Source organism: Melanotaenia boesemani, chromosome 15 (assembly GCF_017639745.1).
Source record: "Melanotaenia boesemani isolate fMelBoe1 chromosome 15, fMelBoe1.pri, whole genome shotgun sequence".
NCBI lineage: Eukaryota > Metazoa > Chordata > Actinopteri > Atheriniformes > Melanotaeniidae > Melanotaenia > Melanotaenia boesemani.
Window position 1 is genome coordinate 3,517,019 of NC_055696.1, and position 16,566 is coordinate 3,533,584.

Genomic DNA, 16,566 nt, shown 5'->3' on the forward strand with positions numbered 1-16,566 from the left:
AGACATTACAGGTCAAATAAACCTTTTTAATCATTTTTTCTTAATGGAAAAGAAACAGATTCCACGTTTTAAAAGTACTCACCTTCATTGTTTGTTTGGTGAAATTTAAACTGGTTTTAATGGAAGTGAGCAGGGAATCTCTCTGGATTGAATCTTTTCCAACTAATTTTTGACCCATGCTCCCCATCAGAAGTGAGGCTCATAACGTAATCATAAAAGTTTGATGTCTTTCCTTATCAGAAAAATATACAAGCAGGTTTAAAGCATTAAAAGGATGCAATGCCTAATTTGTAGAAGTATCCAGAACCATGAATATGGATGTGAAAATCTTGAAGCATCAGAGTCAAACTGATTGGATCTTGCTTTTCATATTTGTCAGTTTGAAAACATGACTGGTCTCAGGATGGACGTCAAGACTCACTTTTCCCTAAAGAACAGATCTTATCCTGAGTACATCTTGTACTTAAGTTTATCTTGAGTACAAGATAATTATTAAAAGTAGAAAAGTGAAAATATCCTATGTGATCAGTCTGGAGTCGAGGGTGTTTTTAAGCTTCTTCTTTATGTTTTATTTGTTTTTTGTTTTTAAAATTATTTTAGTTAGTAAAATTCTAAATACATACGTACATCAAACCTGTACAGAACAACCAATACTTAGTTAAAATATCTCTCAGACTTTATGCAGAAATGAACCTGGATTAGTAGATGCTAATAAACATGAAGCAAATGAATACTGGTCATGTCTCAGTCATTTCTCTGTAATGGTGCAGCTGGTCCTGCCCTTTTGTCCTCATAAACATTAAAAAATTATCTCTGAATGCAAATGGAAATTGTGGAAAGAGCAGAAGCATTTCTGCTGCAGATAACTCTGCTGGAGGCACAGCATACCACCCAGATAGGCTTACCGCCATCTTTATCTACACTGACAGGAGGACCCCTCACCCCAAACCAGATCCCACACCCTTGTCCTGGATTGTGTTGTCATGGCAACTCTTATGTCCTGCCTAACCCAGGCACTTCCTGAAGCACATGTTAAGGGTCACACATAGGTCAGGGAGCTGAAATAATGAAAATGAACAGAAACACTAAGAATTACAGTTGCTGCCTTTGCAAGCACACATACGTAGGTGTGATAAATGACGCTGACCTTAAAGTAATGCATGAAGACCTGAGTACACCGTGAACATTTCTATGTTAATGACTTGGTGTTGGAGCAGGGGCATTCATCAGAGCTGCTTGAGAAGTCACTATACCTGGAAAAGATGTGGCTATAATGGGTATTCTTGTTTGTTCACAGCTCCATAAGCTTCTGCAACAATTACGTGGGAAACATCTCCAAAAACAAAGCAAAGGACGTCCAGCTGCCTTTATTCAAACTCAAACTTACGATCACTATGACCTCTACACCTACATAATTATGGAACATGAAAACTGAGTTTCTAGAGGATGACAGAAAAGCTAAACCCACACTAGCAAGTCTCCATTCCTACATGAAACTATTCTATTTTTTTTTTAATAAAGACACACTGTCAGGGATTAAAGACAAACAACAGCAGGAAACACCGTCTATCACAGTCCAGCCATAATTCGATGCAGCGAAAGTGATGTGCAGCACCGATGTGACAAGTCTAATACAAAAATACATCTCAGCCTTCCATATCCTGGAACCAAGTTGAGCATATGAAAAAGAAATACACTGCCTTTAATAAGTCAGATAACATGACATCAGCTGACATATTGTGGTATTAAATTCAAATCCATGAAACCGTCACTCATAAATCCAAAAGCTATGAGATGCAGAGGGTTGAGGAGACACTATACACTGGATTTATTTCCTCATTGTAAGATAAACTTTCCAGTATTTTTATAACGCTGACACTCTGTTTTAGCTTAATGCTGAATTTTTTTAATTATGCTCATCTGAAAAGAGCCACCTTCAATTCAAAGCTTTGTTTAAAAACAGACCTGTTGATTATCATGTCATCTTAGATGAGGAAGAGCGAGTCAAAATTAAGAAATATTTTGGGAAAAAAAACTTATTTCTATAAATTTTTCCATATTATTGTGTACAAAATTTGGCCCACTTTTCTTTACAATGTTGTTTCAGATTATTGAGGTTTGCAGGCACTCAGCTCCTCTTAAAGCTCTTCCTGAAGAGAGCCTCCTTCACAGGGGCAGCACGATACTAGCAGACAAAAGATCTTTGCACATACTATTAGATTAGAGATTAGATTAGACTTTATTATCTCACAGTGGAGAAATTCACTTGTTACAGCAGCTCTTGTTATAGAATAAAGTGCAGTGAAGTTCCAATTCTCACATGTAACATACCAAAATGACAGGGAGAAACTCAGCTAAAACTCAGCACTGGCATCCAAACAAAACACAGTTTATACCCCATATGAAGGAATTTTATGGAAATGTAAACTTGAGACCTGCACTGTCCGATCTAGAGCTTCTGATCATTTCTCCATTTCAAGCAAACCAAACATACAAGTAGTCACATGAAAGCAGAGACTTCGATTACATAGATCTAACCACAAAATCATGAATCACATCTTACTTTTGCTGTTTTGTGGTCAAGATTTATTTCACCTAAAAAAAAAACAAAAAACAAAAAACAAACAAACATGTGTCATGTGCTCTCCTATGACTTTGTTTAAATTGAATTCTAAAGGTTCTGGTAGTTTCCATGAATACGGAGGTTTTATAGTCAAGTATTCACTTCTTCTATGATATACTATCTTGTCTTATTTCTGGATCCTCGTAGTGTTTCTAAGGTGAATTTGGGGGCCATCCCTGGATTCTCCCTCTCTGACCATTGCTGGAGGTGTCCATCATCAACGTTGGCTAATGGCTTCCTGATACTTACCTGTGTGACACCTCTATTAAAACATCTTCTGTATTTGCACAGTTCCTCATCAGACTTTATTACTAAATCCTAACCGACTTACGTTGCTTTCCTCTGGTTTTCACTGAAAGTAGCGTGGGTTTCTTTTAGGAAGAGATAACTTTACATTTTCTACTACAGGTGAATTTACACTGACAAAGTAACGTGTCTTGATTATTTTGGGTATGTCATTTCAGACCGGAGGAGAAAAAACAGGCCCTGTCATGAACAGGTTAAGTCCCACCACAGCATTTTAATCAAACTGAGGTCCGGACTTTGAATTGACAGAAGCAACAGTTGGATTATTTTCTTTCTCAGCCTTTGGGTTGTTGTGGATTCACTGCTAGGCTTGGGATAATTTTCCTGTTGTATGACCCAGTTTCAACCAGTTTCCTGTCAAACAGAAGGCCTCACATTCAACTCTAAAATACTTTTATACTGAAGAGTTCATGGTCCATTCACACTGGAAGGTGTCCAGGTCCTCGGGCCTCCACTATTGTGCTTACATGTGGCATTGTGCACCTTAACCAAATATCGTCACCTCGGCCTCCTCTGCCTGTTTTGAAGTCTTATGACAGACCTGAATGCTCCAGACCAGCAAACTGACTAAACTTAATGAGAAGTTAATCAAGTACATGTATTTAGCAGCACCTAGCTTCTACTTCACCTTTTAATTCTTATGGAAGCACTAATGGAAATTTTTGTTAAATACTTCATTAGACAGTATAATATATCCACATATTAAACAATCACAGCTGAAAAAAAGCGCTGCACACAACTAAATACTAAAAACAATAAGAAACTAGAAACATAAATAAAAACAGACATATAAAAACATAATAACTAAAATGAATCATAGCATGTGGTTTTGCCCTTTTGTGGTTGTATTCATATCATTTTAAGACCTTTTTAAGGACCAAATGCTTTTTGTATTACGTTCTGATATTTAAACCTTAAAAGTGAAAGAGAATGTGTTTTTTTATTTACAGGACTGAAGATGTGCATGAAACTACCAAATAAACTCAGTAAAGTGGAAATAAAAAACACCGGTGGGACATATGAGAAACATTAAGCGCATCTAAAAAAGACTTTCTAAATATCATTTTTAATACTTGGCACACTTGTGGACGTCTTCATATGGCGTCAACTAATTACATACACACTCTTTCTCAAGGATGTTTTGTCGACACGTTTTCTTTTCCATTATAATAATTAAAAAACAACCAGCCAATTAAGAGGTAAAAATTAAAAAAAGGAATCGTGTCATTTGTCTGCAAAGTCCATCCGAATGCAGTAAGGGCGGGGGCCATCACTGGACTGAGGCAATCAGGTTGGGAACAGATAAGAAGGGAAAAAAAACTGTCTGGTCCACCCCAGATGTCATCACGGTATGCTAATGAGCCGAAGCTGCCTTTAAGTGTTGGAGCACGACGGCCAGAGCAGCTAGATGTGAGCCAGACATGAAGCAGCCATCAAACATCAACACGCTGTGAAGGAATGAAGTAACAAAGAGGTGAGTAGACAACAGAGAGGAGGCTAATTTGGGCCTTTCTAACACTAAAAACCATCATTTTAATTTGCTGATGTTCGCATCACTAACACATTGTCTTAACTTTTCTTGCAGATTAGAAACAAACATGGCAGAAACTCGCTGCTCTGTTATGTCTTGTGCCCTGGACAGGATATCATCTTATACTGTAAGTTTATTAAAGAGACACTACAGTATAGATGATGTACTATCCAGGGTTTCATTCCACCTCCAGCACCATGGTCACAGAATCGGGGCCCAACTGACCGAAGCCTGAACACGCTGCAGAGGAGGGCTGTGAAACCGTTACCATTACTGAGTTTTAGTAATGGTAAGGGTTCTACAGCCTTCGCTCAATTACATCTAAATCAGGAGGACAGAAGAAGGAAACACTTGTGACTGATGTGTAATAAATGTCCAGTTTTTAAATGAAAGCTAAATAAAGTTGACAGAGCTCTCAAATGAATACTTTGGTTTTTTGTTTGTTTTTTTAGTAAAACTTTATTTCAAGTCAAGCATCAGCTTTTGAAATATTTTGTGCTTAAAGGCCAACTTATATGACAGACACCAGCTTTAATATCTCCAAACTGCAGTTGGCTTGTCTAAGAAGTGATCTCTGCTGTGCAACTGGCCGGTCTAATCACTATGTAGCAGGCAGAGTTCGAGGGGCTGACACAGCTTCTCTGACTCCCTCCTTACCTCACTTTAGGGCACCAACTGGTTATTCATCAAGATGCCCCGGATAGAGTAACTGTCGAGTTAACTCACAGGCAGCAGGAATGAATCTAATCACCATTATCTGACCCATTTTAGCATCAGGTTAGTGTTCCACTTTGCCATCCATTAGGCAGACAATTCAACCCTCGGGGGGGCAGTGCCACGCTTTATGAGGACCAAAAGAGCAAAGGAGGAGATGGTGGGGGGAGAAAAAAGGAAGAAAGCACCAGAAAAAAAGTGATAGTCGCAGGGATGGATGGGCACACTTCACAGGCAGTGGAGTAGGCTAAAGTGATGTGGGAATGGAGGGAAAAGGGGCTGCATGGTACATCAGGGGCATTTGAGTGAACATGACTGTGCAGGTCTCGCTTCAGTTTATCTAGAGCGCATGTTTGCACAGGGCGCCCGCCAAGCAACGAGCTCAGAGCGTAAGATAAAGCATCTGCCTTTTTACAGCTTGCCAAACATGCTCAGCCATAACATGCAGTCAAAATTCTGTTTGTGTTTGTTACCAAAAACATATCTTTGAATAAAAATAAGCCAGATAACTCAAAGGGGTTTATTCTGCAGCATCCCGTAGGTTACATCTCCGTATCAAAATGTTAAATGAAGTCTCCTGGGACTGTGTGAACTGGTGCTGCTGCTACATGAAGATAAATTATGTAAAATTCATAACTTGGATAAGGAAAACGTTCTTTCGTCAAGGCGGTGGCATGTCAGCAGGAGTTCTTGGACTGTGGCTATTCCATGTCAGATTCATGGAAAAATCATATCCATTGTTTAATTTAAGCTCCTTCCTTGGCTGAGATCAATTTGGAATCATCACAAATCCAGCTGGATCGGCTCCACCTTTACAGGATTTCCCCATGAAAGTCCCTCCGTCTTCTTCAACTGCTCAGCTTGACGGTGAGCGCCAGCCTCACGTCCCTCAGGTACACTTGGCTGAGGTCCTCCCCTGCCTCTCGGGCAATCCGTCCCACCATCTGGCCGGCAGTGCCGATCACCATCCTCTATGGGCACAGGAGATAAAACAACATGAGAAGCCACCAAATAAACTTTATTCTATTACAGAAAAACGCTCTCATTAGAAAAATCTGCAGGATTGAAACACTTGTAAGCAGAGATAACAGAAGGTTTACGGTCAAAACTAGAAACAAAAACAGGAATACTTAAAGTATTTTTCTTAAAGTTGTTGGTCCATCTTCCTTATATAATAACACTGATTATACAAGTATTTAAAATAACTTTTTCCTGGTTTAAATGCAAAATCTAAAAAAAGACTTGTGTTCTTCTTCACCGAGGGTCATTGGCCTTGAAACATTTTAGCACCAGATGTAGCTTCAAATATTCTGTCATCAAATATGCATAGTTTAGAAAGGCTGCTCAAATATTTACAAGTTAAAAACACAAGGAAGAATGCGTTTGGGGATGTGGAGGAACGGCAAAGGAACCCCATTTCAGATGCCATCAGGAAGGCTACAGGTGTCAGTAAAAAAGGGAAAGTTATGTTCAGCTTCCTGAGTTAGACAGAAATAGTTAACAATCTGAGGAATAAAATTTATGGAAACAGACAAAATGTTAAAAATAAACTGAGGAAGAAATATAAAGAGACGTTTTATAAAGAAAATAGATGGTCCTAATTATAAAATACCACGTGGGACCTTTTTTTTTTTTAAAACAGTTTAATTCAATATAAAACCCCAACAAACCCATCAGGATGCTGAAGCCAAGCTAATGGCTCCAGTGATCTCAGAAAATGACTAGTGGGATGTTTACATGTAGCTGAGATTTCACTAAACCCATTACAGGTTGTGCTAACAGTCACATGAAACTGTGCTTTCTTCTAACAACTGAACAGCTGGGACGATGCTGAACCATACAAAATGAATCTATATCCTGGAACAGGCTCCCATACGACCTGAAGCTACAGTACAGGTAAGTTATCTGAATTTAAGTCTGTGGTAAAGGAGCCATTTATTGCTTGTTCATGTTATCCCTGACAAAATAAAGGGGAAAAATATCAATCAACCTGATGGACATTCAGTATGTTTAATGCCTTTCAGTCACATTCAGAAGTCAAGCTAAAAATATGAAGTCTGAATGTACTTACCATGTGAGATTCTTTCTTGGTGTATAGTTTTAAGGAAATATTAAGCTCTCCGTTTTCTCCATCTTGCCAGAGCTCAACAGACTGAAAAAAGGGACATCTTTAGAGTAGAGAAACAGTAAATTGAAAACTATGAGGTGTATGAACAGCTGAAGAGGCAGGAAAGGTTAGCTGTTAGCACGGAGCGGTGGCTAACTGCACCGCTGCAGAGTATTAAAAAGGAAATAATGTCAAGTTCTGAAACGACAGGCAAAAAGTGACCTCATAAAAGCACAAGTTAGATAGTCTGGGACTAGCAGATGCATCAGTCTCAAATGTCAGAACAACTATTAGGTGTTTATGATCGGTGGAGTGATATGTGACGTGTAATGAGTTTGCTGTCAGCTTGTGACAAGAGTGTCCCTTTAGAGGTGGTTCATTAGTCACCTGTGTCATTGAATAGGGCACCTCCTGGGGCAAATACTCCAGCAGCTTTTCTCTGATGATGTTGTAGCAGATTTCTTCTGGACTCTGGTCAGTCAGGACCTCACTGTGGTACTGCCACAATCCTGGCTTTGCAGCAGCCTTCAAGTAGCTCTTCAAGAACAGAGACATCACCTGTTCATATATTTATAATCTTCACAGATGGAGGTGAAGTTCAGATGAACTTTTCTTCACCTCACTTATGTTTAATTCAAATTCTCTTATAATTTAATGTAACAACAGCAGTACTGAATGTTTTTTTTCTGTTTTTTCCACTGAGGCCAACTAGGTGCAAAAAGCCTCCTCAGGTCTGACCTGTCATCAGGCTCCACCCACCTCTGCTGTGGTTTTGTTTTCTTATCCCTTTATTTCATGAGTTACAATCAATTGTCTTAGTCATTTTCCATTTAATTACAAATTCTAATATACAAAAAATACAGATCCAACTTTTATTTCTCACTGTAGGGCTAGATATTCAAAAATACTGAGTATCATTTCATGGGGAGTTAGTAGTTTTATGGTTTTTTCTATGACGTTACACGCGTTACGTGAGGTTATACAGGTGTTTCTACAGGATAACCGCTCACCTTCAGCGTCTCCACATCCTCTTTGTCCACAGACGACAGCATGAAGACATCCTTGAAGCGAGACCAGCCCTGCTGGCTACTCAAAGCCATCAGCTGCTCTTTGCTCAGCACAGAGTTTGTCTCTGTTCTGTCTTCAGATGCTGCAGTGTCCTTCGCAAGACATAACTCTGAATCCCTCTCTGGCTTCTTTTCAGCCCACGGAGGCTTGATCACTGGCCTGACCCGAATTTTTCGCCCATTCACCACTCCACATGTCAGCTGAGCCGTGACATCCAGCAGCCTGTTCTTGGCCTTCACCTGGTCCACCTTAAAGTCAAACAAACATTGGTGAAAACAAGTGTGACTCTACCATGTAGATGAGGCCACAAACGTATATTTGACTGGCAAATAATTTGGTTAAGATGACAAAAAGTACTAATTATTGGCTCAAGATTTTTTTTCTTCACCATCATTTCACTTGATTGTTACCTGGTAGAGGATAAAACTACAAAGGGTAATACGCGCTGCACTGTATATTAGTAACATCACTGAATGACTCAGTGCAGCTAGAGTTAACGTTTATCTTTGATCACAATTTATATCAGTTCCCTTTTATATTTTTAATTTTACAGCTAATAAATCACATATCAGAAAACTGATCAGTTTATCCATCTGCAAAATCAATTTTTAATTTAATTTGTGCAAACAGTCATTTCTGCACATGTTGAGTATCTGAGTGTTTAAATGAATGCATGTAATTCAAATGTACAGATCACTGATGTCGAACTGTCACATTAGAAATAAAAACAGGCATAAATCACCTATTTAAAAAAAACATTTAGAGCATCAACAATCAATCTGCCTGCATTCCTCTCTTGCCTTATTTGTGCTATAGAGTTTTAAGTTTTGCACACCTCTCCATTTAAACAACTGGCTCCACTTGAATGAAATTAGCAGATTTTTATGGCACCCTGCACAGAGCTTGGAGAGGTAAGCTGGGGTTAACAGAGAAAGCTGATGAGTGAAGTTAAGGAGGTTTTGAGAACACAGTTATAGTGCAGTAATATCCATTATTCTAGGAAAGAATACCTTATTGAGGACCAGGACTGCTGGGATATGCGGGTGCTGGGCCAGACATTTCAGCACCTCAAAGTCAAGCCTGCTGCACATCCATCGGTCTGCCACATCCACCATGACTACCACTGAAAATGGACACAGTTCCAATTACAAGTCTTTGAAACTCGCCCACTTATTCCACTGCTCACATCAAAAAGAAAACTGCAGCTCAGGTCTAGATGGTTAATGGCTGGGAGAAAATATATCATACTCAGGTCAGCTTCTTTGACAGTGTTCCAGGGATCCACAAGTAAAGACTTCTCCAGCTGGTGCCTGTGGAGACAGAGGATCCATTCATATATTTCACTGGACATTAAAACCACATGGAGACTACAGACTTTGAATAACACCAAATAACTAAACAGGAAAGGCACCTTTTGACCTTTGATGGGGTGGTGAGACCAGGAGTGTCCAGCAAAATCTGCAAAATATATGCACAAAGTTATCACAAAGGCCTTTTCTTATAACTTACATCATTCATTTATATAGGAGGAAAGTGAAGAAGCTCTTACAATCTGTGTGTCGTTTTCTGTTAGAACGCCCAGTGCTCGTGATCGGGTAGTGTGCACTTTCTTGGACACAGCAAACACCTTTAAAGAAAGAGTTATTAACTTGTGAGAATCAGCTCCTCCACAGTAACAATGATATGTTGCAGCATGCAGGTTTAGAAGACAGATGGTGACCTTTCTGCCAAGAAGCTGATTGGACAACGTGGATTTCCCAGCATTTGGAGCACCAATTATAGCCACTTTCAAAACCTTTGAGTCATGGGGCTGATCAGGATGTCTCAGTAACAAAGATAACTGTTCACCTATAAAAACACGTAACATAATCAGACATCTGCATCTAAAAAAAGATGACTAAGAATGTCACATTGATGGTGAGATGACATCTACATTTTCTGAAATAAGGCCAGGCCTGAGTGATCAGACCAGTTTAGAGGCATAAATCTCAGAGAAAGCAGTCTGTTTACCACCGTCTGACGGAACTGAAGCTGGAAGGCGATAAATGCTGCTGTCCGCCTGAGCTGCTTTGCCTTTCATCAGTCTGCTGAGAAATGCCTCTGATGTAATAAAACAAGCAGGAGTGAAGATGAATCCATTCCTCCCTCCTCGGCTGCATGCAGCACTTCCTGTAAAGACACCAACATCTCCATCACTTTGATGCTTGTAGCACTGCGAGGTGACTGATTATGATTACTTTGATGTTGATATGACACAATAAAGTGATGGATTCAGATGCTTCTTTTGAAGAAAAAAATTATTTTATAATTTAATCCCAGTAACATTTTATTCTAAGCAGGTAGGCCTTTGGGAATTGGATAAAGTTTTGCTGTGTGTTTTACTAAGCTCTACCCTGAAATGACTCTCATTAAATACATAATGATGAATCTTTGAACACTTAAAGACATACACAACCTAAAACCTTCATGTTAAATCTTTTTATTTGTTCTCAGTGAAAACAGAAATGGATTATGCTGCTGGACACAAGATGCATCCTAACACACACTGGAGGCTGCAGTTTTTCTAAAGGTTGCATTTCTTGACTCTGATTAACTTCTAAATTAGTTGTGATGTCAAGAAGTGTTGCTTGATAATATGTGTAGATCCTTCCTTCAACAGCTAAACGGAAACAAAATCTTGTCAGACCCTGAAACTAACTGCACACAACTCTGCGTATAAATGACAAACATCCACATTAAACCATCAATGACAGAGCACTTTTTTGTGTGGAGATGAAGAGATTGTCCTCATTATTTTGGCAGCCTGTCCAGTGCATGATGAATTATATAATTTGGCTAAAATGTCCTTGTACCAGCTTGTTTTTTGCTGCCTTATCCTCCAAGTCAAACTCTAGGTCTAAGGTATTGGATTAGAAGCTTTTAGTGGTTTTGAGATCTAGACCTGTATCCTGGTCTGACTGTGGTCTACATTAGCAGCTCGTAATCTCAAATCAAGCTGAAATCTCTAAAAACATATCAATACATACACACACACACACACACACACACACACACACACACACACACACAAACACACATATATATATTTGTCTTTTTTTTATTTATTTTTTATTTGTATAATTATTTTCTTGTAGTTGTTTCTTTTAATGACTTAATTAATTATACAATTTAATTAGTTCTTATATTTACATGTATTGTTATTAATTTCTTCTACACTGCTTTCCATTTAAACCTTTTTCTGTTTTGTTTTGTTACAGCACATTAACATCAGCGGCTTTTAAAAGTGTTTTACAGACTGACTTGACTAAAGTATAAAATCTTAGTGAAGACCTAAAATTCATCTAAGTGTCAACCTTTACTTCTACTAAACTCAATTATTTTTAAAAAAAATCTTGCTAATTTTACTTAACTACAATCATGCGACCCTTCGTTTATTAGTTATTTAACAAACATTTTTTTTTCCATTATGTGTTTAAAATTAGGCTACCAAGCAGTTTGTTCAAGGACAGCTCAGAGGATTTGTCGATCAATTAAGCAGCCTATTGATAGATAACTGTGAAGTACTTTAATGATTAGGTTCAGGACTTTTCTATTTCTTTAACAAATGGATCAATAGATTAATTATTAAAATAATCAGATTGATTTACAATAAATAGATTCACTAATTGCAGTCATACACACAAACTGCACCTCAACCATAGATTTTAATTAAAATATTATAAGCTTTTGCAATTAACAATCTACTGCTAAACATCAGTATAATCACAGTACTTGTGATGCAGCGAGCTTCTGCACGCGACCCACACATGACGCCCCGCCCTCTAAACGTCATTGTCCGTTTAACAAGGGGCAGTTCACATTTCCCCTTACTTTAAAACCATTATATACTATATGACATGCTTCTCTTCCTATAAATAAAAACAAAGCCTAATAATAAGCACAGTTTTACATTATTTTTGGCGACTGACCGGCGGTGAGAAACCATGACGCACTTTCGTCCCGAGGAGACGCGACGAACCGTCTGGAAAAGATGGCACAGTCCCTTAAAACCCGACCGCACACCCTGAAAGCCATTCAGCTCTGAAGACGAGGGGCTGCTGTATTTCAGATCATATCTCTGTAATTGTCGTTGAAAGAGCGAGCCGCTTGTTTGCGTTCACATTGCCTACAGGGTGACACCATGTTGTTTTGACCAAAGACGAGCAGCTTCCGCTTTGAAGAGCGCTTCTGTGAGTTTTCTGTGTAAACTACACCGCCCCCTACCGACTGTTATGTTAACTGCAAAATTTCATTCGCGTTTGAAAGTGGTTCTCCTGTACAGTCAAATAGCAATCCAGTCCGTAGGTCCAAGTCCAATTACTTATTTGAATAAGAATCACAAGTAAAAATTTCTTGACCTTCACATATAGTGTGTTTAAAATAATAACTACAAGTGACTATGTAAAGACTGCCCAAGCTGCATGAGATCCCCTTTTGTTAATAAAAAAAATAAATAAATAAAAATAATAATAATAATAATAATAAAAAGTCCAGTTAGAGTTTAAGTGACCTCACTGTGATTGCATAAGACCAAATAACCACGTAGGCAAACAAATTAAACCTAATAAATGAGGGGAAAGATGATTCAATTCATTTGAACTATGCAAGTATGACAAACAGAAATTATCCAAGAGGCTAAAGCTATGAAGTTATTTTACACTTGCACTAATACACAAGGAAATTAAATCAAATTTCTCCGTTGTGAATCATTGTGCAGCAAATGTTCTGTAATTCTCAGAAGACCCCCAGGGCCTCGGCTTGGGAATCACCTGTCAACATCAGGTAAGTAATTTTGAGGTTGAAATCAGCCAATAGCAAATTCCAAATCAGCTTATCACAATGCAGAAACTCATCTGCTGACACAAGCAACTTGCGGTTTGAAACGGATGAAAGCACTCACAGGATCTTTTGACAGGGATGAAATTCTCTAGATTACTTTGTGAGGGATGCTGCGTCTGTAATAACAAATCAGACTGCCTGAGCAGATTTCTTCTGTCTTGTCCCTTGAGTACACAGAACATAGCTTATCCCTGAGGGTGCTTGAAGCACAGTTGTGACAATGTTGTTGAGGATATATTGAGCATCAGTGCTTAAAGCAATATGCCAAGACAAGGAAAACACTGTATGCTGTCATATTTACTCTTTATAACACTTAAATTCACAATAAAAACTGATATAATGACTTTATAACCATGATGTCTGTAAGGTTAATCATCAGACTAAAAGGGCACAGTCTGCATATTGATTGAATACTGTAACATGTTGTTCTCAACCTGTATGGCGAACCCAGGCAGAGCAGATGTCTCCCTATAGTCCATCAAACATGCCGGCTGTTTGTTAGTCCTTGAAGACTCGCTCAGGTTGGAACAAACACCTCCACCAGGGAGAATGATGAAGGATATCAGGTAGCTCACAATCTGTCATCATCTAACTCTAAAAGCTCAGCAGCAGTGGAGGGGCAACAAAAATGGAGCTTTTAGCAGACACTTACTGCCGAATTCCAATTGAACCAGAAACCAAAAGGATATTTGAGGATCAGTAATGTTTGAACTTTCTCTACATCTGCCTCTCTCCCACTCTCTGCCTCTCTCAAATTCATTCAAGGCCTTTTTTTCCCCTCTGGGCTTTCCTCACATGGCCACTTCACGTGGGAGTGTATCAGAGTTCTTTCTATAACTGCATTAACTTTGGCCTTCAGAAAAAGCTCTCTTCTAAAAAAAAAAAAGACAAAAAACCTTTGCCTGCATACCATTTAATCATAAGCTGTAGTCCACTTTGCCATTTGAAGTGTGCTTGCCAATGAGATCTAGCATGTTGTGATGGAAAACCCTTTCTCTTCTGCTGCAATTCAACACGCTGGTGGTTTCCAATCAATCTTTTTTTCTGTAATTCAAGTGGACCGCATTGCATTGATTGGTCAAATCTACCTGAATATACAGAACTTTTTCTGCAGCTGAAGCAGGTGGCATGAGACCCTTTGCTATATTAGGTTCCACAACCTTTCTTGTCAATTTACTGAGATTAGACATGCAAAAACTGTCAGTTTCTGCATTAATAAGAATACCTTGCTGCTCATGAGGAATAACAAAGTATAAGTGCAAGGCATGGGCATGTCAACAGGGAGCAAGAGGTGGCAAAAAACAATCTGTCAGTGCACTAGAGCATCCATCACTCCATCACTGCTGATTGCCGTGAGAGGCGTAATGCTGCACAGCTGGGTGACTTACTATAAGACAGCCACTCCTGAACTTTATCATGCTGAGAACTCCAGCACAGATAGGCTATTTGTAAAGGATCCCACTGATTAATGAATATATGGATGCATTTCCACACGTAAAAAATGAGAGAGCAGTGGGATTTAACCGTTTTTTATATGACACCCTGAAGGTCCCTCGATTCAGCAATCACTGCTCCATACGTCTTGTTCAGGCTTCCTTTTAAAAGAGGTGATTTAGCTCCAAAACTACCCATATAGGTCACACAGATGCTCTGATTGTACAATCTCTCTCTCTCAGTGGGGGAGATAAAAGGAAAAAAAAAAAACTTTTATTCATTCTAGACTTGCAATCGATGGGCTTGTCTGTGGAGTGGATCAATAATGCCTCCCTTTGAAATCATCAATCACACCAGTGGTGAATTTAAAAAGCGTAATTAGGAACAGCGTTCTTAAACATCCTGTATTGACGTCTTCTTTGGTATGGAGAAAGACACCATTCTGCATCATTAACTTTGTATTATTGCCTGATGGAGCCTGCTGCTGCTACTTCCCCACCTGCTGAACTCAGAGCGCTGTGTGTGATTGGGCTTTCAGACCAAATTCTTCCCTCTTTCACTTGCTGATGGGGGAAGTGAGGCTTGCTGGCTTAAATTGGCTGAAGTATTGTAATAAGTTCAGTCTGTACTGGAACCCAAATCATGGACCTCTCTTTCACAAATGCACCACATCAGAAATGGTTGTGTGGTTGAATATGTGTCATTTTTGCTGGCTCCATCTTATGTGATTACTTTTGTGCAGCTTCTAACTTGACATGACATTACATGGTCATGAGCACACATTTTCAAGCATTCCCATAACTCGTTCCAATCTTCATTGTTGTCCATCTGTGTCTCTCTGTGGTAATAAAACAGTATCAATACTGTGGAGAGGGCAGGTGGGCGATTGTAATGGAGTAATTTATTTTAGTTGTCACAGAAATATAAGTCTTTGATTAGAGAGCCATACGCATCAGGCTGCACAAATAGAACCTTTCATCAAATCACAAAGCATGTGACACTATTGACCAAGAGTCCTCTCACTGGGCTTTATCTTTCACAACAAGATTCATAATACAATATGAGACAAACACAGTGATGCAAACTGGTAATGTAATAGAGGTCAAGTCAAATCTTGAATCAATATACAAGATGAAGATGAAAACACTGGCCAGTAAAAGGTATCAATGTGAGAACAAGCATTTGTGTGTGTGTGTGTGTGTGTGTGGATAGATAGATAGATAGATAGATAGATAGATAGATAGATAGATAGATAGATAGATAGATAGATAGATAGATAGATAGATAGATATGTGTGTGTTATATTTATAAAATGTATATAGTCAGATGATTTTAAAATAAAATAATTGGTTCATTATAAAAAAATACCCCAACACACACACACACACACACACACACACACACACACACACACACACACACACACACACACAAAGAGAAGAATAAAAATTCGCTATATTTGAGACTATTGTACAAATATTTGGACGTCGCACGTTGCGCGCGGACTGTACCTTTAAACCGCTCCAGAGTCCAGCGTAGCGCACGGCGCAGTCTGGAACGTTACCAGTTAACAGCGCATGCGCCGGAAGTTGCTGCCGCAGACAGCAGCAGGAGCAGTGATTCGGCCAGCGCAGGGCAACGGGAGAAAATCTGTCCGTTTTAAACCATGGCGACGTACTAAACTATGCCTTTCGCCGAGGTAAACGGAGAGTAAGTAGTTGCACCTTTACCACATGCTTGCTGCCCGGTACTGTGTGGCATCCTCTAAAACCGTGGCATAAATATTAGGTGAGGCTGAGGAGGCAACAATGGGACTGTGTATGTTTCAGACTGTCTGGCTAGCTTAGCAAGCCAGCAGCCTGAGCAGTCAGCTGGCACTCTGACTGGCAACCTGCAGCTTTATTG

The 16,566-nt window shown here is 39.2% G+C and overlaps 2 protein-coding genes across 4 annotated transcripts in view; one reads left to right on the top strand and one right to left on the bottom strand.

Annotated features, from left to right (window-relative positions):
* Positions 1-3,976: 3,976 nt before the first annotated feature.
* On the bottom strand, positions 3,977-12,559 carry eral1 (Era-like 12S mitochondrial rRNA chaperone 1). The gene is made up of 11 exons (XM_042008364.1): positions 12,318-12,559; positions 10,360-10,518; positions 10,070-10,197; positions 9,899-9,976; positions 9,761-9,807; positions 9,598-9,659; positions 9,360-9,472; positions 8,292-8,597; positions 7,669-7,818; positions 7,246-7,326; positions 3,977-6,145 (listed from the first exon to the last, which is right to left on the bottom strand). Exons 1-11 carry the CDS (start codon positions 12,421-12,423, stop codon positions 6,023-6,025), a joined length of 1,353 nt encoding a protein of 450 aa, XP_041864298.1. The 5' UTR covers positions 12,424-12,559; the 3' UTR covers positions 3,977-6,022.
* A 520-nt stretch (positions 12,560-13,079) lies between these two features.
* fam222ba (family with sequence similarity 222 member Ba) overlaps positions 13,080-16,566 on the top strand; it is a 32,711-nt gene continuing 29,224 nt past the window's right edge. The window contains exon 1 of one of the 3 annotated variants that reach the window (XM_042008318.1): positions 13,080-13,170. The gene's annotated coding sequence lies outside the window, so the exon portion shown is untranslated. Of the gene's footprint in view, positions 13,171-16,259; positions 16,372-16,566 lie in introns of those variants that run through there. The other 2 variants (XM_042008315.1, XM_042008317.1) reach the window with 2 other exon arrangements.